The sequence below is a fragment of the Saccopteryx bilineata genome, chromosome 1, assembly GCF_036850765.1.
Source record: "Saccopteryx bilineata isolate mSacBil1 chromosome 1, mSacBil1_pri_phased_curated, whole genome shotgun sequence".
NCBI lineage: Eukaryota > Metazoa > Chordata > Mammalia > Chiroptera > Emballonuridae > Saccopteryx > Saccopteryx bilineata.
Window position 1 is genome coordinate 213,219,665 of NC_089490.1, and position 27,147 is coordinate 213,246,811.

Consider the following 27,147-nt stretch of genomic DNA (forward strand, 5'->3'; position numbering starts at 1 on the left):
TGTCTTTGATCCCTCACTCAAGCCAGGGACCCTGCGCTCAAGCTGGTGAGCCTTTGCTCATGCCGGCAACATCAGGGTTTCGAACATGGGGCCTCAGAGACCCAGGTCTATGATCTAGCCACTGCACCACCACCAGTCACATGTAGAAATCTTTTTCTTTTTTTTAAAGACAAAACAGACTAAGGGAAAGCATGTTTTGTTTTAAAGCAAATTGCACAAACATCACATCACTAAGTGGGAAACGGTGGCAAAAACAATATTGCATGGACTAAAACATAGATCTTATTGGCTCTCTAGTGTCATAAAAAAAGGTTGGGAACACTTTCTAACAATAAGAAAAGAATGCCCATCAGGTTTAAGAGATTAGTTGTAGAAACATATTTTCATCTTTTATCACAATGTTTCTAGACCTTTTTAAAAAAATGACATATAACAGACATCTAACATTAGGACTTTTTTTATTATGCTTTTAAAATCTATATAGACTACCTTCTCAGTATCACAGGAGAGTTGGTATTGTGACTAATTTTCCAAGAATATCAGGGGTAAGTATTCCTTTTTTTAAAAACAAAAACATACTTGCTAGAGCAGTGGTTCCCAACCCCCGGGCCACGGACCGGTACTGGTCTGTGGGCCATTTGGTACCGGTCCGCAGAGAAAGAATAAATCACTTACATTATTTGTTTTATTTATATTTAAGTCTGAACAATGTTTTATTTTTAAAAAATGACCAGATTCCCTCTGTTACATCCATCTAAGACTCACTCTTGATGCTTGTCTCGGTCACGTGATACATTTATCTGTCCCACCCTAAAGGCTGGTCCGTGAAAATATTTTCTGACATTAAACCAGTTTGTGGTTTAAAAAAGGTTGGGGACCACTGTGCTAGAGCACTGCTTACAGAAGAGATGCTCTAGTTGGTGGGAATCTCTTCATGATCCTTTTATTATATATATACTGCTCACAAACATTAGGGATATTTTATCACTTCATATTCATTTTGAACTATCCCCTAATGTTTGTGAGCAGTGTACTATGGGAAAGGACAAACATGCTGACACAGATGTGGAGCTTCACAGGAGTTGCATATTTACATATTGAAGGCAAGAGCCTCCACCAGCAAAATGACGACTTTCCAGTCTCTCTATAATTCAAACAAGGTTGGGGGATTGGGTATGTGTAATTAGCATATAGGATATGTCCTAATTTTTTAAATCTATCATATATATGCACGTGTGTGCGTGCACACACACAAGCTCATATCCCCACCCAGTATGGCAAATGCCTGGTCAGTTTACGCTCCCAAATGACAGGAAAATAAAAGATGTCTGAGGGTAAGATTTGGGAATGAGACCACAAGTAGGTTTTCACTACCAGGTGGATATTTTTAAAACACCAGTCACCAAGGGATGCGGAAGGACCCAGGTTCGAGACCCCGAGGTGGCCAGCTTGAGCGCGGGCTCATATGGCTTGAGCAAAGAGCTCACCAGCTTGGACCCAAGGTCGCTGGCTCCAGCAGGGGGTTACTCGGTCTGCTGAAGGCCCGCGGTCAAGGCACATGTGAGAAAGCAATCAATGAACAACTAAGAAGTCGCAACGCGCAACGAGAAACTGATGATTGATGCTTCTCATCTCTCTCCGTTCCTGTCTGTCTGTCCCTGTCTATCTCTGCCTCTGTAAAATAAATAAATAAATAAAACACCAGTCACCAAAAAATTAAAACTCTTTAAAAATTGATATGGTTTTTTCATAAAACATAGTAAGTGATAAACACACATAAAAACCAGATTCAACTATAATACACAATTCCAGTTAACATAAGTCTGTTTTCTTCTTGGTTTTATACAATGACTTTATACTTCTGTTTTTTGTTTTTTAGAGGCAGAGAGAGACACACAAACATGGAGCTGCTCCTGTAATGTATACTAACCAGCAAATTGAACTGGCAACCTTTGTGCTCCGGGACAATGCTCTAAGTCAGTGGTCCCCAACCTTTTTTGGGTCACAGACCGGTTTAATGTCAGAAAATATTTTCACGGACCGGCCTTTAGGGTGGGACGGATAAATGTATCACGTGATCGAGACAAGCGTCAAGAGTGAGTCTTAGACGGATGTAACAGAGGGAATCTGGTCATTTTTTAAAAATAAAACATCGTTCAGACTTAAATATAAATAAAACAGAAATGTGATTTATTTTTTTCTCTGCGGACTGGTACCAAATGGCCCATGGACCAGTACCGGTCTGCTGCCCGGGGGTTGGGGACCACTGCTCTAAGTGAGCTATCTGGCCAGGGCTTAATTTCTATTCTTTAAAAAAAAAATTTTTTTTTAGGAGACAGAGAAAGGGAGACAGATGGGAGAGGGAAGGGAAGCATTCATCTGTTGTTCCACACTGGCTGCTTCCCACGTGTGCCCTGAACGAGGATCAAACAGCAACCTTGTTGTTTCGGGACAACACTCTGAACTGAGCTAACCGGCCAGGGATAAGTCATTTTGGACCTGGCACATCCTTATACCCTTCCCAAACTGCTCTACTGTAGACAGTCAAGCTCCCTTTATGTCTACCCATTTTTGTTTTAAGAAATATAAAGAGTCTGTTTCATTTAAAAATTTTATATAGCTTATTTTTATTATAAATTTAATGAAATCACTTTGGACCAAGCATGTCCTGAGGCTTCACCCACTCGTCAAACTGCTCCGCTGTGACATAGCCAAGTTCAATAGCAGTTGTCTTTAAGGTCGATCCGTTTTTGTGAGCTGTCTTTGCAATTTTTGCTGCCTTGTCATATCCTGAAGAAAAACAGAAGGCCGACATAGTAAGTAGGGAAAGGTGGCTTCTAAAGCAAAAGGTAATCATTATTTACTTGACATTGATGCTACTGATTTCTTTCATAATATTTTTAATCTTAAAAATATATAACAGTGCTATTTTTTTTGACAGAGAGAGTCAGAGAGAAGGAAAGATAGGGACAGACAGTAAGGGAGAGAGATGAGAAGCATCAATTCTTTGTTGTGGCACCTTAGTTGTTCATTGTTCATTGACTGCTTTCTCATATGTGCCTTGACTGGGGGGCTACAGCAGAGTGAGTGACCCCTTGCTCGAACCAGCAACCTTTGGGCTCAAGCCAGTGACCTCGGGGTTTCGAACCTGGGTCCTCTACATCCCACTCCAATGCTCTATCTACTGAGCCACCATCTGGTCAGGCTAACAGTGATTACCTTAGTTGTCATTTCTTCTATAGAATAAAATCTTTGCATCTCTTATGTAATACACAATTAAGCATACTTACTTTCTGCAACAGATTTGTTCCTAAACTGAAATTGCCCGTTCACTCAGATATATTCACAGAGGAAAAAAACAAAATAAAAACAATACAGCAACAAGACATAAAAATATACATCCGAGTAGTATAGATGTGTTGTTTCAAACATGTTTAACCAGAAATAATTATCTCGGTAACAAAGCACTGGCTAGTTACATGAGCCATGTGGCCTGGCTCCGTGCGGAGAGGTCGGGGCACAAGCAAGGAGGAGGGGCCTTCAGTCCTCTGCTCAGCGCCCCCACCCAGCCTCTTCCCAGACCTTGAGGACACAGGCGGGACCTTTAGCATGAATCTAGACTTGTACAAAATACCACAGGTGTACTGTTCACTAGTTACTTGCTTTTAAAACTAATAAAGGCAGGCTGAGGAGGACAGTTGTACAAGCTATACTGACTTAATGTAATTTAAAAAGCCAAAGGCAAAAGTAAGAAAGAACAAAAAAAAAATGAAAACGAAACCAGTAAAGAAGAGGGGAAAAATGCGATTAGAGGACTAAGAACAAAGAGAAGAAGCCTGCTGAGACACCTGACCATCATTAACTGTCAACCATTTAGACAACATTTACCAACCATTCGTATTAGTTGTGGGCATTGGTGACTTATTAGTTAACTGAACTTGTGAAGGCTAAACATTCTGAAAAGTGCATTTACTCATCAGTGTAATTAAAAAAATTTTTTTTTCTATTGATTTGGGGGAGAAAGAAGGGAGAGAGAAAGAGAGAGAGAGAGAGAGAGAGACACCAAGTCACCGTTCCACTTAGTTCCATTTAGTTGTGCACTTATTGGTTGCTTCTCATACAAGCCCTGACCAGGGATCAAAACCGTGACCCAGGTGTGTCAGGATGATACTCTATTCACCGAGCCAGCCAACCAGAGCCCTGATCAGAGTAGTTCTGATAAAGAAGTCTCACATTCACCCTTAGGAGGCAATGGTAGCCATTCTGTACTTTTACATTAATATGAACACGGACGCCCAAGCATATGCTTCCCTTTCAGTCCAGCTCAGTCCCACAGAACATTATCACCACTAGGCTGTACACAGCACAGAGTGCCCACCAGGTGGAGTCTAAGGCTTATACTGTCACTAGGAAAGCGTGCTTTGCCCGCTTATCCTTGTATGACCTTTATGTCACCACAAATTGATTCTAAGAAAGACTCATCAATCACTCAGCTTTAGGAGGACGTGCAAATTAAATGTTTCGGCAACACATTCTGAACAAGAGATGTAATAAAAAACACTTCTCACATGGACCTGTGAGTTCCCCTGCATCTTTCACCAGTTGAATGCTGAGGTACAGTAATTTTAAAAGGATCAAAAAGTCAATATCGATCTCAATAGTGCACCAAAGAACAGATAGCACATTGGGTTCAGAGCTCCCTGAAATAGTCACATGATCACTAACTTGGTAAGACTGAAATTCCAGCTTGATGTGAAACCAGGAACATAAAATTAGCCCGGAAAGATCAGGATTAGAGAAGAATTTTAAAGCAGTGACATGCCATGCCAAATGACTCCATCATAACTGTCCTGGCATAGAAAAGGACTACGTTAACCTCAGCTCAGGAGTAAGACAAGGTGGGAAAGGTGGTTCATGCATCATCACGTAATGCCCCAAAGCCTGCGGGTCACACACTGAATGTAATGAGCACCACTGTGGTCAGTCTGCAAACCAAGCCTGTAAGTTTGAGTCTACATAATAAAGTATTTACAGTTCTGAAAAAGACATGTAATATTAAAAAAAAGCCAGGGTATAGGCAAAATATTTACATTCCCCTCCTTTCCCTATAAGCAATGAATAACCCTTTTTAATTGGTCACTCTCCATTTTTTAATTGAAAAGAACAAAACAAAGCATAGCCGAGCATCCAGAGAAGGTAGAAAAATGAATTTAATCCCTATTGCTAAGCAGCCAGTGCCACCTAGTGACGTTCCCAATGGAAAGGATCCTTTCCAGAATCTCAGAATATAAAACAGTCGAATTCCACTAACATCAATGTAACTTTGAACTACTACATCCGAATGTACCACATTTTCAAATAAAATGAAGTATAATCGATCAAGTGTTCGAAAGACTATGACATGATAAGTTATAGTGTCTAACGATACAATTTCAAATAGGAAACTGCTGTCTATAAACAGCAAGCTTCAGTAGCCTCTTACATTTTTTCAGCTTTTCCATTTTGTATTCAAAGTTATACTGCCATTCCCCCACGCCTTACCTATGTGAGGGTTAAGAGCAGTCACCAGCATCAGGGACTCGCTCATTAGCTTGCCAATCCTTTCTTTGTTGGCCTGGATCCCCACCACGCAGTTCTCTGTGAATGACACTGCCGTGTCCCCCAGAAGCCTGGCAGAGTGTAGCACATTTTTAATCTAAAAGAAGAAGAGAGACTTAGTAAGCCTAACTGCTTTTTTTTTTAAGCATCTAGTATTATTTGCTGGTTCACAAATGAATACATCATTCAATAGCCGGCACTCCTATAACTTTAAGGCACCATTCCCCAAGACAACAAGTATGAAAGAAAGAAACATTTGAGGGCACGGAAATCAAAAAGAAGAAATAATAAATATAAACAACTGAAATACCACATGGCCTGTGGTACGGTAAAACACAGACATAAAATGTTGAAGAGTACAGAGAAAGGAACTTAATTCTAATCGCAGGAAGTGGTGGAGTCCTATCTGATGGAGAAAGACCCCTCCCTGCAGTAGGAGGAGACACGCAGATGCAGACTGGACAGGTCTGCGTTTCAGGAAATCAGGGAAGTTAGAGTTTCCCAGTTCTTTTTTTTTTTTCCTGAAGCTGGAAACGGGGAGGCAGTCAGACTCCCGCATGTGCCCGACCGGGATCCACCCGGCATGCCCACCAGGGGGCGATGCTCTGCCCATCCGGGGCGTCGCTCTGTTGCGACCAGAGCCACTCTAGCGCCTGGGGCAGAGGCCATGGAGCCATCCCCAGCGCCCGGGTCATCTTTGCTCCATTGGAGCCTTGGCTGCGGGAGGGGAAGAGAGAGACAGAGAGGAAGGAGGGGGGGGGTGGAGAAGCAGATGGGTGCTTCTCCTGTGTGCCCTGGCCGGGAATCGAACCCAGGACTTCCGCACGCCAGGCCAACGCTCTACCACTGAGCCAACCGGCCAGGGCCGAGTGTCCCAGTTCTTAATGACAATGTTTTTTGTTTAACAAAACAAATATTCTAGTCACTTTTAAATAACCTTTCACACAATATATGAAAACAGTGTAAAATCAATTAGTTTGTCTTAGCATTTTTTTCTTTTTGGTAACATCCCAACATGTATTAGGATAAATGGCCACATCCTAATCTCTTTTGGTCTAAAACCCCACACAGAGTCTGAAAACTACTCTCAACAATGGACTCTAGCCTGACCAGGCAGTGGCACAGTGGATAGAGCGTCAGACTGAGATGCGGAGAACCCAGGTTTGAGACCCCGAGGTTGCCAGCTTGAGCGTGGGCTCATCTGGTTTGAGCAAGACTCACCAGCTTGGACCCAAGGTCGATGGCTCGAGCAAGAGGTTACTTGGTCTGCTGTAGCCTCCCCCCTCCCCACACCCTTGGTCAAAACACATATGAGAAATCAATGAATGAACAACTAAGGTGTTGCAACAAAAAAACCCTGATGATTGATGCTTCTCATCTTTCTCTGTTCCTGTCTGTCCCTATCTATCCCTCTCTGACTCTCTCTCTGTCTCTGTAAAAACAACAAACAAACCCCCCCCCCCCAAATTGGACTCTAGTAGAAATCACAGAACTTTGAGATTCATTCATTTGGTACTTATGGCAATTATAAAGAAAAAGTTGGTAGCTTGACTTATTTTCCATTAAAGACCAAAGAGATTTTTGTCAAAAAAAAAAAAAAAAGATTAGCAGATATTTATTGTTATACACCTATATTTGCAAGACAAGTGGTGTTAACTGTTTGGAATGTCACCCAAAAGCAAAAATGTATAGCTGAGTGTTGCTGTGGCCTGTCCTCTTTCTATTTTCCACTAGTAAGTACACTTCATAAGGGCAAAAATCCTGTCTTTGTTCATTGTCCAGTCACTAGTGACCAGTACAGTGCCTGCTACAGATTAGGACCCAGTAAGTGTTTGATGAGTACATTGAATGAATATGCTTAACTTTGCTGCTTGCATGCTCTTGTCAAATTAAAACCAGGCTTCACACCAGATACAAATAGAAAGCAGGCTTCTTTGTGGCAGACAGAATAGTCTATACAAATAAGGAGCTCACGATGCTGCTTCATCATGTGAAGCCGGGGAAATGATGACAGATGGTCCATGAACATGGGCAAAGCCATGTTATGAGGTATGGTGAAGAGGTAAAACTGTGGAGGAAGGCCTAAGGGAGAGAGGGGAGGGCAGTGCAGAGAAAATGCAGAGGAAACCAAGGGGAAGAGAGTTTTGAGGAGGGAAGACTCAAGGTCGATGTCAGTAGGAGAGCTATGGGCGTCTATCAGCTGGGGTGGTCACGAGTGACTGTGGGAACAAGTCAAGCACAAGTAGTGCCACTGGTTTCTCCACTGGGGAGGGACAAGGAAGTATTTGTGCCCCATCTTGTGAAATTTTTCTTCTTATTAAAGAATGTAACCCATTAAATCACTCAAGCTAAAAGGCACCTAATTGAACATACAGGATTAATCCTTTAACGATACTATACATGTGACTTTCACCTGCTGATTATACTATCAGGTACCTATTGAGCGATCTATAGAAACCTTTAGGAAAGACAAAACCCAAGACAATTAGCCTTCAGCCCAAACAATTAAAAATCAAATGTAAAGCTTACCATCATTGGCTTGAAAACATTCAATTCAAAATGTCCACTGCTGCCTCCAACGGTGACAGCAACGTGATTCCCCATGACCTGGGCTGCAACCATGGTCATCGCTTCACACTGGGTAGGGTTCACCTTGCCTTCAAGAAAACCATCAGGGAAAGATGCCACACCCAACACACTCATGACTTCAAGTATCAGTTATGATTAGGTTTTATGTCAAATAATCAAGACTAGAAGAAAATCTAACTTCATTCAATAAAGTAAGGCACATTAATAGAGTAAGGCCCCAACCATCAGTGTTAATTTAATGAAACAAACCAACCCAAGAAAGGGAGATGGGTGGCCACACACTGTGAATCATTCAATGGCTAATATATAATGAGTAATGAGTATTACAACACACGCCACAGTTCTCTCCATCTTCATGGTTTTCATTAATTCTAGAAGTATTTGTAGAGCCAAGCACTGAATATACAATGTTAAGTAAAAAATGTGCAACCCCTACCCTCATAGAACTTGGAGGCTAGGGAGAGCACAATGGCAGTTACAGCGGATAAGGGGTAAAGACAGACATGCAGATAGCTGTGGTATCACTTAAAACAAAGGGACCTCCTCCACCTTGGGAGGCTTCTCAGAGGATGATGATATTAAACTGGAATTTTCCTATTTATCATCTGAATCTCTAGAACCCCACTCTGGTAACACTCTTCTGCCAAGCTCAAGTTTGAACCAAATGTCCCAGATTCTCTGACCAATACAAAGCAAGACACTGGGGAGATTATTCCCTTTTCTGTAACTGCATTTCTTTTAAGGTAATCACCCTGAATTTGCTATCAACAAAACTCCTATCATTTTTCAACATGAGATACTTCAGAATCAGATTTTAATTCTCATCTACACATGCAGAGAGTACAAAGAACCTAGAGTCAGGTGTTTATTTTTCGCTGTGACAAGTCCCTTTGTCGACTTCAGTCCCACCTGCAGAGGATTTTATGAATCTAATCTGTCACCTGCCATCCTGCTAGCTCAACTTTGTTACCGGCTAATATGATCAGCAGGTTTTCCACCTTCACTCAGTTCCCCAGCCAGCTGACTTTGGATTGGGAAAGACAGAACTATCATACATTTCCCAGTGTGGGAGTCAAAATGCATGCTACTGACTCAAAGTCTTTTCTCCTGTATTGTTAGGTGAGGTTCCCTGAGGTCTTCTTGATCAAGGGTGGCCCCAAAAGTCCAAGGGTGCCACACATGACCCCACCCATCTTTGGGCTCATGGGATCCTAAACCAAAGGAGACATGCTCTGTGTATAAGAATACCTGGGTTTTGTCGAGTACCAGTTCTACGGGCTATGTAATTACCTGGCATGATACTGCTTCCTGGTTCATTTTCAGGCAAAATCAGTTCCCCCAGACCTGAGCGAGGACCAGAACCCAGAAAACGAATGTCATTGGCTATCTTCATCAGACTGCAGGCGGTAGTGTTCATGGCTCCACTGAGTTCAACCAAGGCATCGTGAGCAGCCAGGGCTTCAAATTTATTTGGAGCTGTAATAAAAGGTAAGCCTGGAGAAGAAGATAATAATAACCTATATAGTTAACAGGCAAAATGAAATAATTTTGTATTATCAGCAAGTTAAATAGAAAGTTCAATACATAAAAACCAAAAACAACAGGATCTGGCCAGTTGGCTCAGTGGTAGAGCGTTGGTCCGGCATGTGGAAGTCCTGGGTTCAATTCCTGGCCAGGGCACACAGGAGAAGCGCCCATCAGCTTCTCCACCCCTCCCCCTCTCCTTCTTTCCTCTTTCTCTCTCTCTCTCTCCCTCTCCCACAGCCAAGGCTCCACTGGTGTAAATTGGCCCAGGTGCTGAGGATGGCTCCATGGCCTCCGCCCCAAGCACTAGAATGGCTCCAGTTGCAACAGAGCAACACCCCAGATGGGCAGAACATCACCCCCTAGTGTGCATGCCTGGTGGATCCTGGTCAGGCACATGCAGGAGCCTGTCTCTTTGCCTCCCTGCTTCTCACTTCAGGAAAATACAAAAAAGAAAAAAAATTGACTTCAGGAAAAAATATTTATTTTAAGACTAAAGTTTTGTCTGCATATGTTTAAAAAGCCCTGGAGTAGAAAGAATCAATGATAGTAGCATATTTAAAGGATGGAAAAATGAGCACAATAAATATATTGAAAGAGAAAAACATCATCCTATGGGAAAAGTGTATGGTTCAGAGAGTGAAGGGATGAGAAAAATCCTTGGAAACAAATGTTAACAACAACAACAAAAAGCACAGCAGCTATGCTTCTATCAGACAAAATAGATCTTAACTAAAAATGGTAAAAAGACATGCAAATGAAAATGAAAAAAAAGCTGAGGTAGCAATACTTATATCAGACAAATTGGACTTTAAAACAAAGGATATAGTAAGAGATAAAGAAGGCCACTACATAATGATAAAGGGAGTAATCCAACAGGAAGATATAACTATTATAAATATCTATGCACCTAATATAGGAGCACCTAAATATATAAAGCAGACTTTGATGGATTTAAAGGGCGAGATCAACAGCGATACTATAATAGTAGGGGATTTCAATACCCCACTAACATCACTAGATAGATCCTCAAGAAAGAAAATAAAGAAACAGCAGACTTATTGGACACACTAGATCAACTCAATTTAATAGATATCTTCAGAACCTTTCACCCTAAAGCAGCAGAATATACACTGTTTCAAGTGCTCACGGTACATTCTCTAGGATAGACCACATGTTAGGGCACAAAAGTGGTCTCAACAAATTTAAGAAAATTGAAATCATATCAAGCACTTTCTCCGATCACAACGGCATGAAACTAGAAATTATCCAAAACAGAAAAGCTCAAAAATTCTCAAACACATGGAAACTAAATAGCAGGGTGTTAAATAACGAATGGATTAAGAATGAGATCAAAGAGGAAATAAAAAAATTCCTAGAAACGAATGACAATGAGCATACAACAACTCAAAATTTATGGGACACAGCAAGAGCAGTACTGAGAGGGAAGTTCATAGCACTACAGGCACACTTTAAGAAGCTAGAAAAAGCTCAAATAAACAACCTAACCCTGCATCTAAAAGAACTAGAAAAAGAACAGCAAGTAAAGCCCAAATGTAGTAGAAGGAAGGAAATAATAAAGATCAGAGCAGAAATAAATGACATAGAGGCTAAACAAACAATACAGAGGATCAATGGAACTAAGAGCTGGTTCTTTGAAAAGGTAAACAAGATTGATGAACCTTTAACTAGAATCACCAAGGAAAAGAGAGAGAGGACTCAAATAAATAAAATTAGAAATGAGAGTGGAGAAATAACAACTGACACAACAGAAATACAAAATATTGTAAGAAAATACTATGAAGAACTGTACGCCAAAAAACTAGACAACCTAGATGAAATGGACAAATTCCTTGAAACATACAATCTTCCAAAAATCAATCTGGAAGAATCAGAAAACCTAAACAGACCGATTACAACAAATGAGATCAAAACAGTTATCAAAAAACTCCCAGCAAAGAAAAGTCTGGGGCCCGATGGCTTCACAACTGAATTCTACCAAATATTCAAAGAACTAACTCCTATCCTCCTCCAACTATTTCAAAAAATTCAAGAAGAAGGAAGACTTCCAAGCTCCTTTTATGATGCGAGCATAATTCTGATTCCAAAACCAGGCAAAGGCAACACAAAGAAAGAAAATCATAGGCCAATATCTCTGATGAATAATATATATGCTAAAATCTTCAACAAAATATTAGCAAACCGGATCCAACAATATATGGAAAAAATCATACACCATGATCAAGTGGGATTTATTCTGGGGAGGCAAGGCTGGTACAATATTTTCAAATCAATCAATGTGATTCATCACATAAACAAAAAGAAGGAGAAAAACAATATGATAATTTCAATAGATGCAGAAAAAGCATTTGATAAAATCCAGCACCCATTCATGATCAAAACTCTCAGCAAAGTGGGAATACAGGGAACATACCTCAACATGATAAAAGCCATCTATGACAGCCCTGGCCGGTTGGCTCAGCGGTAGAGCGTCGGCCTGGCGTGCAGGGAACCCGGGTTCGATTCCCGGCCAGGGCACATAGGAGAAGCGACCATTTGCTTCTCCACCCCCTCCCCCTCCTTCCTCTCTGTCTCTCTCTTCCCCTCCCGCAGCCAAGGCTCCATTGGAGCAAAGATGGCCCGGGCGCTGGGGATGGCTCCTTGGCCTCTGCCTCAGGCGCTAGAGTGGCTCTGGTCGCGGCAGAGCGATGCCCCGGAGGGGCAGAGCATCGCCCCCTGGTGGGTAGAGCGTCGCCCCTGGTGGGTGTGCCGGGTGGATCCTGGTCGGGCGCATGTGGGAGTCTGTCTGACTGTCTCTCCCCATTTCCAGCTTCAGAAAAATACAAAACAAAAAAAGAAAAAAAGAAGCCATCTAGGACAAACCCACAGCCAACATCATACTCAATGGGCAAAAATTAAAAGCAATACCCTTAAGATCAGGAACAAGGCAGGGGTGCCCCCTTTCACCACTCTTATTTAACATAGTCCTGGTAGTCCTAGCCACAGCAATCAGACAAGAAGAAGAAATAAAAGGCATTCAAGTTGAAAAAAGAAGAAGTAAAACTATCATTATTTGCAGATGATATGATATTGTATATAGAAAACCCTAAAGTCTCAGTCAAAAAACTACTGGACCTGATAAATGATAGCAAAGTGGTAGGATATAAAATCAATACTCAGAAATCAGAGGCATTTTTATACACCAACAATGAACAGTCAGAAAGAGAAATTAAGGAAACAATCCCCTTCACTATTACAACCAAAAAAATAAAGTACCTAGGAGTAAACTTCACCAAGAAAACTAAAGACTTGTACTCGGAAAATTACAAAGCATTGATAAAAGAAATCAAGGAAGATACAAACAAGTGGAAGCATATACCGTGCTCATGGTTAGGAAGAATAAAGATCATTAAAATGTCTATGTTACCCAAAGCAATCTATAAATTCAATGCAATACCAATTAAAATACCAATGACATACTTCAAAGATATAGATCACATATTACAAAAATTTATATGGAACCAAAAAAGAACACGAATAGCCTCAGCAATCTTAAAAAAGAATAATAAAATGGGAGGTATCACACTTCCTGATATCAAGTTATACTACAAGGCCATTGTACTCAAAACAGCCTGGTACTGGCATAAGAACAGGCATATCAATCAATGGAGCAGAACAGAGAACCCAGAAATAAACCCACAGCTCTATGGACAACTGATATTTGACAAAGGAGGTAAGGAAATACAATGGAGTAAAGACAGCCTCTTTAACAAATGGTGTTGGGAAAATTGGACAGCTACCTGCAAAAAAATAAAACTAGATCACCAGCTGACACCACTCACAAAAATAAACTCAAAATGGATAAAAGACTTAAATGTAGGCCGTGAAACCATAACCATCTTAGAAGAAAACACAGGCAGTAAGCTCTCCGACATCTCTCAGAGCAATATATTTGCTGATTTATCTCCACAGGAAAGTGAAATAAAAGACAGGATAAACAAATGGGACTATATCAAACTAAAAAGCTTTTGCACAGCTGAAGACAATAAGAACAGAATAAAAAGACAAACTACACAGTGGAAGAACATATTTGACAATACGTCTGATAGGGGGTTAATAACCAAAATTTATAAAGAACTTGTAAATCTCAACAGCAGGAAGACAAACAATCCAATAAAAAAATGGGCAAAAGAGATGAATAGACACTTCTCCAAAGAGGACATACAGATGGCCAATAGGCATATGAAAAAATGCTCAACATCACTAATCATTAGAGAAATGCAAATTAAAACCACAATGAGATATCACCTCACACCAGCCAGAATGGCGCTCATCAACAAAACAACACAGAATAAGTGCTGGCGAGGATGTGGAGAAAAGGGAACCCTCCTGCACTGCTAGTCGGAATGCAGACTGGTGCAGCCACTGTGGAAAACAATATGGAGATTCCTCAAAAAACTGAAAATCGAACTGCCTTTTGACCCAGCTATCCCACTTTTAGGAATATACCCCAAGAACACCATAGAACGGCTCCAAAAGGAGAAATGCACCCCCATGTTTGTGGCAGCATTGTTCACAATAGTGAAGATCTGGAAACAGCCCAAGTGTCCATCAGAGGACGAGTGGATTAAAAAGCCTTGGGTCATATATACTATGGAATACTACTCAGCCATAAGAAATGATGACATCGGATCATTTACAATAACATGGATGGACCTTGATAACATTATACGGAGTGAAATAAGTAAATCAGAAAAAAAAAGAAAGATGAATCCATACATAGAAGGGACATAAAAATGAGACTCAGAGACATTAACAAGAATGTGATGGCAACGGGGGTGGAAGGGTGGGGGGAGGGGGGATGAGGTGAGGAAGAAGAGAAGGGGTAAGTAGGGGAGGGGCACAAAGAAAACCAGATAGAAGGTGACAGAAGACAATTTGACTTTGGGTGAGGGGTATACAGCACAATCAAATGTCAATATAATCTGGAGATGTTTTCTCTCAACATATGTACCCTGATTTATCAATGTCACTCCATTATATTTAATAATAATTAAAAAAATGGTAAAAAGAGACACATCAAGAAGATATATCAATTGTAAATATTTATGGCCCCAATATCAGAATACCTAAACATATAAAGCAAAAACTAACAGATCTAAAAGGAGAAATAAACAGTACTATAATAACATTTGAAGACTTTAAAATCCAACTTTCCACAGTGGATATAGATCATCTAGAAAAAATCCAGGAGTAACAGATTTAAAAAACACTATACATCAAAAAGATCTAACAGACATATACAGAACATGCTATCCAGCAGCAGTGGAATTCACATTCTTCTCATGTACACATAGAACATTTTCTAGGATGTGTTAGGCCACAAAACCAATCTTAGCAAATTCGAGAAATTTGAAAGCATACATGTTTTACACAAAAATGTAAAGCAGAAATGCCAGAGAGTATACAGACCGGTACAATGAAACGAGCAGTAATTCCTATCGCCTCTGACCTGTGAGTGCGGACACTTTCGCAGCAACCTTTTCTGCAAAGCCGATCCGAGTATTTAAACCAGTGCCGACTGCAGTGCCGCCAGCCGCGAGCTCATAGATTCTTGGCATGGCAGCTTTTATTCGTGTCATCGCATATTTCAACTGTTGAACATAACCACTAAACTCCTGAAAAGAGAAGGAAATTAAGGTGAGACTATATAATTTCCTAATGACTGACTAGTTACCCTCACTGCGTAAAATAGAAGTTTTCTTAAAATATGTCTCAGGCACTAAACTATAAGTTACTCAAGAGGTGTTTATATGATCTTAATTCATACGATGAGCAAAGTATAGGAAAGAATGGTTTTTATAAAACTATGATGTAAGACAAACCATTGATAATAAATAAGAGTAGACTGTTTATAATCTAGTCTTCATAAGAAAGCAAAGAGAAACAACAGAGAAAACAAACTTTAAAACAGAACAACTTGATTATATTAAATTACAGGTTCATTTTTAAGTTTTTTTGTTTCTGTTTTTGTTTTTTTGGTACAGCCCAGGTTACTTTGAGAAAAGAAATAAACAAAACAAAATACTGAATCCTCTCAAGAAAAATATAAACATAGAAATACTTTGCATGCAATTTCAGTTTAAAATCCTCATAGGGAATATGAGGATGTTTTAATTCTGCTATTAATGTCACACTGGTTCCTAAAATCTGACATGCTTTAAATAAGGTAACCCCCGACTTTGTTGTGTTTAGAACACAGGAAGGGCCTCATCCATTAAGGATTATGCAGGGACAAAATGCAGAAGCTGTAACTCAACTGAACAAGTCAGGATATATGGTTACATTAAATCTTTTTTTTCCTGTCTAAAAACACTGCAAAACCATGATTACTTCTGATGACTTATCAGGATCTCACACTGCTCCAAAGGAAACATTTTAGAAGATAGAATTCTTCCAAGCTGACCCGATCCATCAGGTCTAACATCACCCATTCATACAGCAGCTGGATTCACTCAACAAATACATTTAACTGGGGGGAACGGTGCACAGACTAAAAAGACAACTCCAATAAGAGCATGTTTAAATGTAGCAACCCCTAACTTGAATCAAATCTAATCGCACTCCACACCTGCCCAAGAGTGAGCGGAACAGCATCCTGGGTGTGCGTTCGACCGATTTTGATGATCTGGGCGAACTCTCTGGATTTGGCCTCGAGAGCGTCGTGCAGCTTCTGCAGTCCTGGCAGCAGCACTTTGTGAACTTCCATCGCAGCAGCAATGTGCATGGCTGTGGGGAAGGTGTCGTTTGAGCTCTGTTGGGACATTTTCAAAAGAAATGAAAAATGTTAAATCAGAGGCAACAAAAAATAGAGTTGAATGACTCAACAAAAAATCTCACTAAAACTACTCAAAATTCAGCATGTGTTTAGGGCCCAACAACATTTGTGCGTGGCAAGTCTGAGGTCATTTAGAATCAAATAAGAAGCAACCTACTTTTCTTTATAGAGTGCCCATAGGACTGTATTATATACACCACCTACAATGAATGTATTACATACTACCTTAGGAGTGTATTATATCTATATACCACCTACAATAAATATATTACATACTACCTTAGGACTGTATTATATACACCACCTACAATAAATGTATTACATACTACCTTAGGATTGTATTATATACACCACCTACAATGAATGTACTACATACTACCTTAGGACTGTATTATATACACCACCTACAATGCATGTACTACCTATTATTATTTTTGCCTGCTAATCAATGACAGCAAGGAACAGAGAAGTACAGTTAACCATGCATGTAAAGACAGTTATGCCTGACCTGTGGTGGCGCAGTGGATAAAGCGTCAACCTGGAAATGCTGAGGTTGCCGGTTCGAAACCCTGGGCTTGCCTGGTCAAGGCACATATGGGAGTTGATGCTTCCAGCTCCTCCCCCCTTCTCTTTCTCTCTCTCTCTCTCTCTCTCTGTCTCTCTCTCCTCTCTCTCCTTCTCTGTCTCTCTCTCCCCTCTCTAAAAATGAATAAATAAAATAAAAATTTAAAAAACAAAACAAAACAAAAAAACAGTTATACAGTTTCTCATCAACATTTCTTCATTAATGAAACAAGAAAAATTCAAAAGTAGGTCACCCCTTTAGGAACAGGAAAGCTAAGCTATCAAAGAAATCCCGTGACTTGCCAAGATGTTTAGGACTGACAGAGCTGGGACCTGGTCAGGAAATCAAAACTCTGCTCTCTTTCCTCAACTGCAGCTCCATCCTTTCAGTTATGGTATTATTAAAAAGGCATATTCATTATTTATTTCCCTTTTTATTAAAGAAAACATCAAGCTGCTTAAAAGAATAGGATGAATGATGTAACAAACACTCATGCACGTGTCACTTAAATTTAAATGATGGTCAGCACAGAGCAAACCCTGTTTTATCTATCACCCCACCTCATCCCTGCAGCTGACATACACACTGGATCATTTTGAAACAGATTTCAGCTTTCAGTATATAGGAAACATAAGTTCACAGTTAAAGGTTTGAAAATCCTTCACACATGAATATATGTGAAAAAACTTTCACCCTTCATACTTAAAAATACCTATATTAAAATACACAAAATACCCAGATATTATTTTCTAAATATCATATTCCAGTAAGATCCTCTAAGAGTCTCTTGGAAAAATGGGTGCTTAGGAGCTGGTAAAATATAAGATGATGAGCTGGGAGCATCTTTTAGTGCAAGAAAGTAAGTAACTGGGCATTTTGAAGGATGGTGCCACATCTAAAGTCCCCAAGAGCATCGCTTCTCAGACTTTCTGCTACGATCAAGTACAAAGGACACAAGAGTCAACACAGAGAACAAACCTGGAACTATCTGAGCAATAACATAAATAACAAAAGTATTGGGGGGAAGGCCCTGGCCAGTTGGCTCAGCGGTAGAGCGTCGGCCTGGCATGCAGGAGTCCCGGGGTTCCACCCATCTGCTTCTCCACCCCTCTCCCTCTCTTTCCTCTTTGTCTCTCTCTTCCCCTCCCACAGCCGAGGCTCCATTGGAGCAAAGATGGCCCGGGCGCTGGGGATGGCTCTGTGGCCTCTGCCTCAGGCGCTAGAATGGCTCTGGATGCAACAGAGCGACGCCCCAGAGGGGCAGAATATCGCCCCCTGGTGGGCATGCCGGGTAGATCCCGGTGGGGCGCATGCGGGAGTCTGTCTGACTGCCGCTCTGTTTCCAGCTTCAGAAAAATGGAAAAAAAAAAAAAAAGTATTGGGGGGAAAAGCATTCCATTATAACTCTAAGGATAAAATAATCATGAATCCATACATTAATTACTGAGTAAATACATGTGGGAGGAAAGAAGAGGGCAAATCTTTAGAGCAAAATTCTAATAAATATGTAAGGAATGAAATGAATAGAAAATCAGTACTAAAATACCATAATACTATAGTAATAATTGCTATGAGCAAGATCCTCTGATGAATGCTAAAATTCACGGGCAGAAGTTTAAGGAGAAAGTATATTGGCATAGCCACTGAACTCTATTAATTTTGCGGTGATTTTTTTTTAATTTTTATTTTTTTAGTGAGAGAGACAGAGAGGGACATGTCAGAAGGGAGAGAAATGAGAAGCATCAATTCTTCATTGCTGCATCTTAGTTGTTCATTGATTGCTTTCTCATATGTGTTTTCACTGAAGGGTCTCCAGTTGAACAAGTGACCCCTTGCTCAAGCCAAAGACTTTGGGCTCAAGCCAGCAACCTTTGGGCTAAGCCAGTGACCCCGTGCTCAAGCTGGTGACCTTGAGGTTTCCAACCTGTGTCCTCTGCATCCCAGGCTGACACTTTATCCACTGCACCATCGCCTGGTGAGGCAATTCTGTGGTGATTTTAACACGTTTAAAACCTTCCTGATATTCCTTCCTTCACGGAGTGAAGCTTAAGGCAGTGCTCAAGCATAGGCAGGACTTAGCCACCCACTTCTAACAGAGAATGGAAGATGGAGAACCCTGGCAGACACCATGCCAACCAAGGATGAACGCTGACATCTTCAGGACCGACAGCCATGCTGCTACCGGAGGACAACGCAATAAGCAGAACCTTTGCTGCTCTAACAGTCATCCCCAAACCCACAGTCTCCGTCTAGTGATGAGAAAGCATAAGACAAAGCCAGACTGAGGGACGAAACACCTGACCACTACTTTCAAAGTGACAAAAGACATACTCTCAGAAACTGGAGGAGACTAGGGGATGCAAAGACTAAGTGCAGTCTTTCAAGTCTGGACTGCATCCTGAAGACAACAAGGACATCAGTAGCAAACTAGAGAAATCCTACTACAGTGTTTAGTGAAGAGCATTGTACCTGTAAGGTCGGTGGATAATGGGGGATGGTCACGTGGGGAACCCAGACCCGCGAACTTTGGCTAGGACCACCCACAACCAAGCGCACCAAAAGAAGCTTTGCAGGAACCCTTTGGAAAAAAGCGACCGTCTGTCAGCCAGTGAGATTTCGCTATGTCATATTAGCCCGACTTCCCTAGAAGACCCCTTTAAATATCTCCCACACAGTTTAATCCTTGCGACTTCGCTGGCCTCCATCTCCTCCGTCTTTCTCTCTTCCCAGTCAGGGAACCTCGCCTGGCGGGATGCACTGTACTCAATAAAGCTTTTTGTTATTCCACACTTGGTGGCTCTGGCCCCTTCCTTCCTTTCTTCCTTCCTTCCTTCTCGGTGGGGAAAAATACCTTACAGTACCTATGTTCATTTTAAGAGTGGCAAATGTACCAGGTTTATATAAAATGTCTAAGATTAAGGGGGGGATTAGGTAGAGGGTGCACAATTTGAAGTATCTGCAATTCTTTTATAAATTTAAATTATTTCAAAATAGTTTAAAAATATAAAACCAAAACAATAAAAATATGCATATATACTAAATTAAGGTGTCCCAAAAGTTTTTTCCTAAAAATGATTTTTAAGAAGTTTAAGACAATTAGACTCCAAGATTTCTGAAAGAAGTAAGAACATTGAAGAAGTCCTTTCCACTAAAGAATATAAGCAAAATGAACCTCCTTGTCCAAAAAACAGCACCTGTTTGGTAAGACAAATCTCAGGTACTCTTTTTAATTTACAACAAAGGAAAGAAGAGATGAAACACTGACCTGGCTTTTATTAACATGGTCATTGGGATGTACAGGTTTCTTGCTGCCAAGTTCACCTCCTAGCATCTCAATGGCTCTATTGCTAATGACCTCATTTACATTCATATTCGTCTGGGTTCCTGATCCAGTCTGCCATACCACTAGAGGAAAATGATCATTCAATTTACCTTCAGCCACCTGCAGAACAAAAGGTTAAAAAACAAGTGTTTTAAAATAAGAAAGGCAATATTCATTTAGCTAGTTTAATCAACTATGCTTAAGTTGGCACCATTTACAGCATGATTTTAAAAAGGTCTCTTCCTTCCTATGCTGAAGCCAATGGTGCCCCCGCTTGTGGCTGTCCAGCAAGGTCCAGCTTCCCCGGAGTCACTGTGCCAACCACAGCTGCTTTAACAAGTGAAAGATGAACTACTGTGAATCAATGAAACAGATTCAAAGCAATCTTTCTTTTCCTTCTCCAACTGCCTCCGCTCCTAATATGCATATGGGGCCATCTGTGAAGCCTGGCAAATTGCTGTCTTTAGATACATTTACTGTTGGTGCTCAGCAGGAATATCTAACAGATGTTACAGCTGGAGTCAGCATGGTAACAAGCCAATGAATTGAAAGAGAGCACACTAACAGTGACTTCACCATACAGGTGTCCCATGGGTAGCGACCACCAAGCACAGTGACACAGTCCAGATTTGTCCTGTTTTTTGCCATATTTTTGTACTTTCAGTTAATGCGCTAGTTTTGGGACTGGAAGCTTTTGAACCTGGGTCCTCAGTGTTTCAGGCCAACATTCTATCCACAATGCCACTGCCTGGTCATGGACTGTAAGCTATCTAAAAGAGTGGGTCTTAACTTCATCTCCTGGAATGATTTGGGCTTAAAAAAACTTTAGAAATCTATTATCTTAAATAATTGGTTCACTTTAAAACTTTTTCCCTAGCTATATAAAAATAATAGGTGATCAGTGTAGAAAATTTTGAGAACTAAGAAAAGCATACTAGTCATCAGTGGTCCACCCCTCAGAAATAATAACTATTACTTTGGCATCTCATTCCAGCATCCACTCCAAGTAATAAGAGTGTATATGTACATATCAAAAACACGTTTTCTGTTCATTTTGTCTAACCAAAAATTAGGATCATAAAATACATGTATTTTGCTACCTTTTCCCCGCTACTTATATGGTAGGCTTCATTCTATGGCATTCTCTAAAAAACTAATTTTTATGGCATCCCAATATAACTTATTTAAGCAGCTGTTATGGTTGGATACTTCTAATTTGTTGTTATTATAAATGCTACTACAATGAATAATACAAACTTTTTAAACTGTTACCTTTGATTGTTTCCTTCAGAGTATGCTACTAGAGGATTAATGAAATTACTTTCTCCATACATATCATCAGATAACCAACTAGTTTTTAAATGAATCATTTGTATATGGAAAAGAAATAAAAAATTATAAACTTAAACTGTGACTCTTCAAAACATTTTCTTTAAACTATATAAATTAAAAGAAAAGTCAGGAGAATCAAAAATAAAAGGGACACAATCAGCCACAAATTTTGCCACAATGTTTGAGGCACCAAATTAATATTCTCCCTGAATAATAATGCTCCACTGCACCTGGAAATTCCTGAACACAAACATTCAGTGCCCTTGCCCCCTGCCAGAGCTCATCACCACCTGATGAGTGACAGGGGTCGGAGACCAGTAAGCAAACACCCTTACCACCTCCTACCTCATCTGCCGCCTTCATTATTGCGTTGGCAATCTTTGGGTCGAGACCATAATCCTGGTTTACTTCAGCAGCTGCCCGCTTCAAGATGCCAAAAGCTTTAATAACTGGAATCTGAAATCAATCAGAAAAAAGATTACATATTTGCAATTTTTGTTAAGTATGAAAATTTAAGATTACTATTTTATGCAGGTATAAAAGTTTTATATAAAACAATAACTTAAGTAACGCTATAACCCTAAAATGTTTAGGATACAGAAAAAGAGAATAGATAGGTTAGATAGGTATATAGTGCACCAAGGATCATCATGTGTCTATTTGTTTAGGGGACCAAACAAAAGCAAATGTAGACTTTACACGTATGTGTGTGTATGTCCCACTATGTCTCTCATACACATATTCACACACATACAATGTACCATTCATCCTATTTTTTATAATACATTATAATATATACATGCTAATTTCATATATAAAAAAACAAATCGTGCTCAATCATATAATTCTTCCTTGCTGGATCCCAATCTACATTATAGTTTCTCCTTCTCTTCTTTTTTAAAAAAAATTAAAATAGCAAATAAAATAAAATAAAAGATAGCAAAATGGTACTGGGAAAACTGGACAGCCACATACAAAAGATTACACCATACCAAAAAATGAACTTGAAATGGATTACGCTTGAGTTTAAAACCTGAAACTTTAAAACTTCTCAAAGGAAACATAGATGGCAAGCTCCCTGACCTTAGTCTTGGCAATGATTATTTTTGGATCTGCCTCTAAGAGCAAAGGCAACAAAACCAAAAATAAACAAGTGGGACTACATCAACCTAAAAGCTACTGCACAAGAAAGTAAATCATCAACAATATAAAAAGGCAAACTATTGAATGGAAAAAAATATTTGCAAATTATAAATACTTATCTAACATCCAAAATATCTAAGAATTCATACAACTCAATAGCAAAATAAATAAATAAATAAATAAAACTGACTAAAAACCAGGCAAACGATCTGAATGGTCATTTTTCCAGAGACAAACAGATGGCAAACAGGCTCATACATACAGAAAACAGATTGGTGTGGCTACTTCTAGGCTACTAGACTATCTTGCATTCCTGAAGTGACTATTTTCCACACTCCAGTGGGCTACAGTAGGATATACTTAATCAGTACTTTTCACATTTTAACATCTCTGAAATCAAGATGTACCTTACAAGCAATGACATGTCACAACTTTAATTAGCAGCCTCTTCTTCCTTAGTGGCACATATCAGTGCATCTTATACTTGATGTCATCTTAGCTTTAATAAAATATGGCAGAAAGTGTTCTAATCATTAAATCATTCATGTGGCATTGGACAAATCATATTCGTGTATACCTTTCTGGAAATTGACACCAAGACAGATAGAAAGTGTAATATTAAAGAAAACTGTCTCTTTTAAACCAGTTTTTTAAAATTCAGTGTTAATTGGTAAAATAAAATTTAAGTACTGAAATAAAAAATGCTTACAAACTGTAAAATACTATTAAAATCTGAAAAACCTCAGCAAAAAAGATATATCATTTAGTTCCATCAAATAAATAAAAATCTGAACTATTATTCTAAGTCACAGCTCAAAACAATAATACTCAAAAAGTTCTTTACCATTTTTTTTTGTTGTTGTATTTTTCCGAAGTTGGAAACGGGGAGGCAGTCAGACTCCCGCATGTGCCAGACAGGGATCCACCGGGCACGCCCACCAGGGGGTGATGCTCTGTCCATCTGGGGCCGTTGCTCTGTTGCAACCAGAGCCATTCTAGCGCCTGAGGCAGAGGCCACAGAGCCATCCTCAGCACCCGGGCCAACTTTGCTCCAATGGAGCCTTGTTTGCCATTTTAATGAAAGAAACATCTTATTACTCACTAAGTTCTCTAAGAACTACATTTTAACTCTGTAAAATTTTATTCATAAAATAAAGTAGCTCCTTTGAACAAACCCTAGTCAATCTAAAATTGGCCAACATTTCTGCAACTCCACTTACCGGCATGCGCTCCGTCACACCGCCAATCTTAAAGTTCATTGTAGATCTCACTGTCTGGGCACCATAATACTTATCATTTGGGACCTTTAGTTCACCAAAGGTATCATATTCTATCCGAAAGGAATTTTGGCTAGCCTACAGATAGAGATAAGACAAGACACTTATAACTTGGAAAGAAATTAAGCATCAAAAGTAATAACATCATATCAACTGTAAGGGAAAAGAAACCTTAGGAAGTACCATAAATATTCCATTTTCACTCTCATTGTACTCCCCTCTTCCAGCTCTTTTCTTAAGAAATTCTTGCACAAATTTATTAATATAGCTGTTAAAGACAAATTAATTACACAATTCATACAACTTGCAGATGTAAATACAAAGAAAGCTTTTGAAGTAAAAATAATCTTTTCCAGTTCAGGAGTATGATCATTATTGGTCAAGCTTTGGCCAATTCAATGTATTTAGGTTAGTGCTTACTTTACCAGGAAATTTAGAAAATGGTCTAAGAATGATACTTTGAGACTTGAAAACATTGTATATTTAAACAAAGCTTAAATGCAGTCTAAAAATACCATCATGAGAGATAGCTTAATGGATACAAACAATCCAGACTTCCTTGTGTCACTCTCAGGGTGTCAGCTTTTCTTCTTGATCAATTAAAGTAAATGTACAGACAAAGGGAGATGGACTAGATCAGTTCTTAACCTTTTCAGGATGATGGAACCCTTTGGGAATATGAGTAAAGCTATGGATCCTTTCTTTAGAAAATATATATAAAATCTTACACATAATTTTAGGGAGTTTATAACTTGTAGCCAATCTAACACCAAGAGTAAGAATCCATAACCTAAAGTCCCTTTTATGAAGAACCTAGGATTCTACCAAGTACCTGGATTCTATCAACTTGTAACAAGATGATGTAACAACAAAAGAAAACAAAAGAAGAAAAAAAACGAACAAGAAAAACAAAAAACAAAAAAAGAAAAAATCAGTAACTGCTCATAGAATTATTTGACACTAAAAAAAATTTATTGTAAAACACTACATTTTGGAGTTTACACACGATACTTCATATCCAGCAATACATTAAAAAGATCATACAGTATGATCAAGTGGTTTTTATTCCTAGGATGCAAGGTTGGTACAATATCCACAAATCAATTAACATGATGTAACATGTAAACAAAGTAAAGGGTAAAAATCATGTGGTCATATCAGTAAGTGCAGAAAAAGCATCTGAAAAAAATCTAGCATCAATTTATGATAAAAACTCTCAGCAAAGTGGTAATAGACAGAACATATATCAACATAATAAAGGCCATATATGACAAACCCACAGCTAATACAATCAATAGGGCAAAACAAAAAGCTTTTCTCATATGATCAAGAACAAGAGTGAGAGATATATGCTTTCACCAATCTTAGTTAACACAGTACTGTAAGTCCTAGCCTCAATCAGACAAGAAATAAAAAGCATTCAAATTGGAAAGCAAAAAGTAAAAACTGCCATTATTTGCAGATGACATAACACTATATATAAAGTGCCCTAAAGATTCTACCATAAACAACTTATAATAAATGAATTCAGTAAAGTAGCAGGATATAAAATTAATATTCAGAAATCAGTTACATTTTTATACACCAACAATGAGCTATCAGAAAGGGAAACTAAGAAAAATTTCTTTACAGTTGCATTAAAAATATGTATATATATATATACACCTAGGAATAAATTTAACCAAGGAAGGAAAAGACCTGTACTTGAAAAATTATAAGACATGGAAGAAAGAAACTGAAGAAACTACAAATAAATGGAAGCATATACTGTGCTAATGGATAAGGAGAATTAACATCATTCAAATGTCCATTCTGCTCAAAGTAACCTATCGATTAAATGAAATTCCTATTGAAATACCAATGGCATATTTCACATAACTAGAACAAATAATCCAAAAAGTTATATGGAATCACAAAAGACTCCAAATACCTACAGCAAATATTGAGAATGTAGATAGGTCCTATTCATTGTCCCTAAAACAGTTCAGGATACTCTGCCCTTGTTCACAGAATTCAGGGTTTTACAAAAATTAAGTAAGTGGGGTGAACCATCCACAGCCTAATGAACTAAACAGAGAATTTCATAACAAGTAAAATCTTTTACGTTCGTAAGAACCTCCAACCCCACCTGGACCTGAAAGCAGTTCACTGGAGCGTGGTGAGCCTGGAAACTAGAGTTCAGACGCGACTAGATGAGCACTCGGCCAGTGTGGGCCAGCAGCGCCCTACCGAGGGGCAGGATCGCGGGCGGCCCTCTCCCCACACTCTCTCCCACGTGGCTCAAGTATCGAGGGCAGCAACCAAAGCCGGGGGCCTCCGCACCCGCAGCAGCACAGCAAGAGGCGTGACCGGCCCGGTCATGCCCGGCCTGTGGGGCCTCCCGGGAGGGACCAGGAACGGGACCCTCGCCGCATCTGCCGCCTCTGTCCCAGCCATCACCCGGGCCGGAGGCTCCTACCCTGCCCGAGAAAGGCCGCCACGCCGCGCGGGCGAACTGCCCAGGGGCGGACTCGGCCGGGAACCACGAGTAATTCCTTCCCACCAGCCCGCGGGCGCCCGGGCCGGCGCGCAGGAAGGCTGAAGGTCACCGCGGGGAGGCCGGGGCATCGGAGCCTGCGCTCACCATTCGTGCGGCAGTCGGGGGCTGGAATAGCAGGGCGGCCGCGCCACCGAGGCCGGGATCCGAGGCTGAGGCTGACGGTGGAACTCGCACGACACAACGCGAGCGCCCGAGGAGCCGAAGGGCGCAGTACATGGTGCTGCGCGGATCCGGGTACACTTTCTGAGCGGCGATGACCACGCCTCCGCGGAGGCTGTCATTACCCGCCCTCTGGCTAGCGTGGGGCGGAACCAATTGTGAATGGCCAGTCAAGAGTTAGGGGGCGGGCTTAGTTCTCTCGTAGAGCGAATATTTGAAGCCCTCGGATTCCTGGGAAACCACTTAGAAGGGAATTATGGG

The 27,147-nt window shown here is 40.1% G+C and overlaps 1 protein-coding gene across 2 annotated transcripts; it reads right to left on the reverse strand.

Annotated features, from left to right (window-relative positions):
* Positions 1-2,597: 2,597 nt before the first annotated feature.
* FH (fumarate hydratase) lies at positions 2,598-26,994 on the reverse strand. Of its 2 annotated transcripts, XM_066235237.1 has the most exons (10): positions 26,812-26,993; positions 24,132-24,266; positions 22,114-22,224; positions 20,380-20,556; positions 16,343-16,525; positions 15,224-15,389; positions 9,478-9,681; positions 8,128-8,255; positions 5,542-5,695; positions 2,598-2,790 (listed from the first exon to the last, which is right to left on the reverse strand). In XM_066235237.1, the coding sequence occupies exons 1-10, from the start codon at positions 26,941-26,943 to the stop codon at positions 2,648-2,650; spliced, it is 1,533 nt and encodes a 510-aa protein (XP_066091334.1). In that variant the 5' UTR covers positions 26,944-26,993; the 3' UTR covers positions 2,598-2,647. The 2 variants fall into 2 exon arrangements, with proteins under 2 accessions (XP_066091334.1, XP_066091343.1); XM_066235246.1 differs by lacking the exon at positions 5,542-5,695 and having other exon boundaries at positions 26,812-26,994.
* Positions 26,995-27,147: the final 153 nt, after the last annotated feature.

Coding starts and splice junctions, on each gene's coding strand:
- FH (XM_066235237.1), bottom strand. CDS start 26,943: ATGTACTGCGCCCTTCGGCTCCTCGGGCGCTCGCGTTGTGTCGTGCGA. Junction 20,557..22,113: donor TAATGAAGGCGGCAGATGAG/GTAGGAGGTGGT, acceptor TTTGTTCTGCAG/GTGGCTGAAGGTAAATTGAA. Junction 2,791..5,541: donor TGCTCTTAACCCTCACATAG/GTAAGGCGTGGG, acceptor GTTTTTCTTCAG/GATATGACAAGGCAGCAAAA.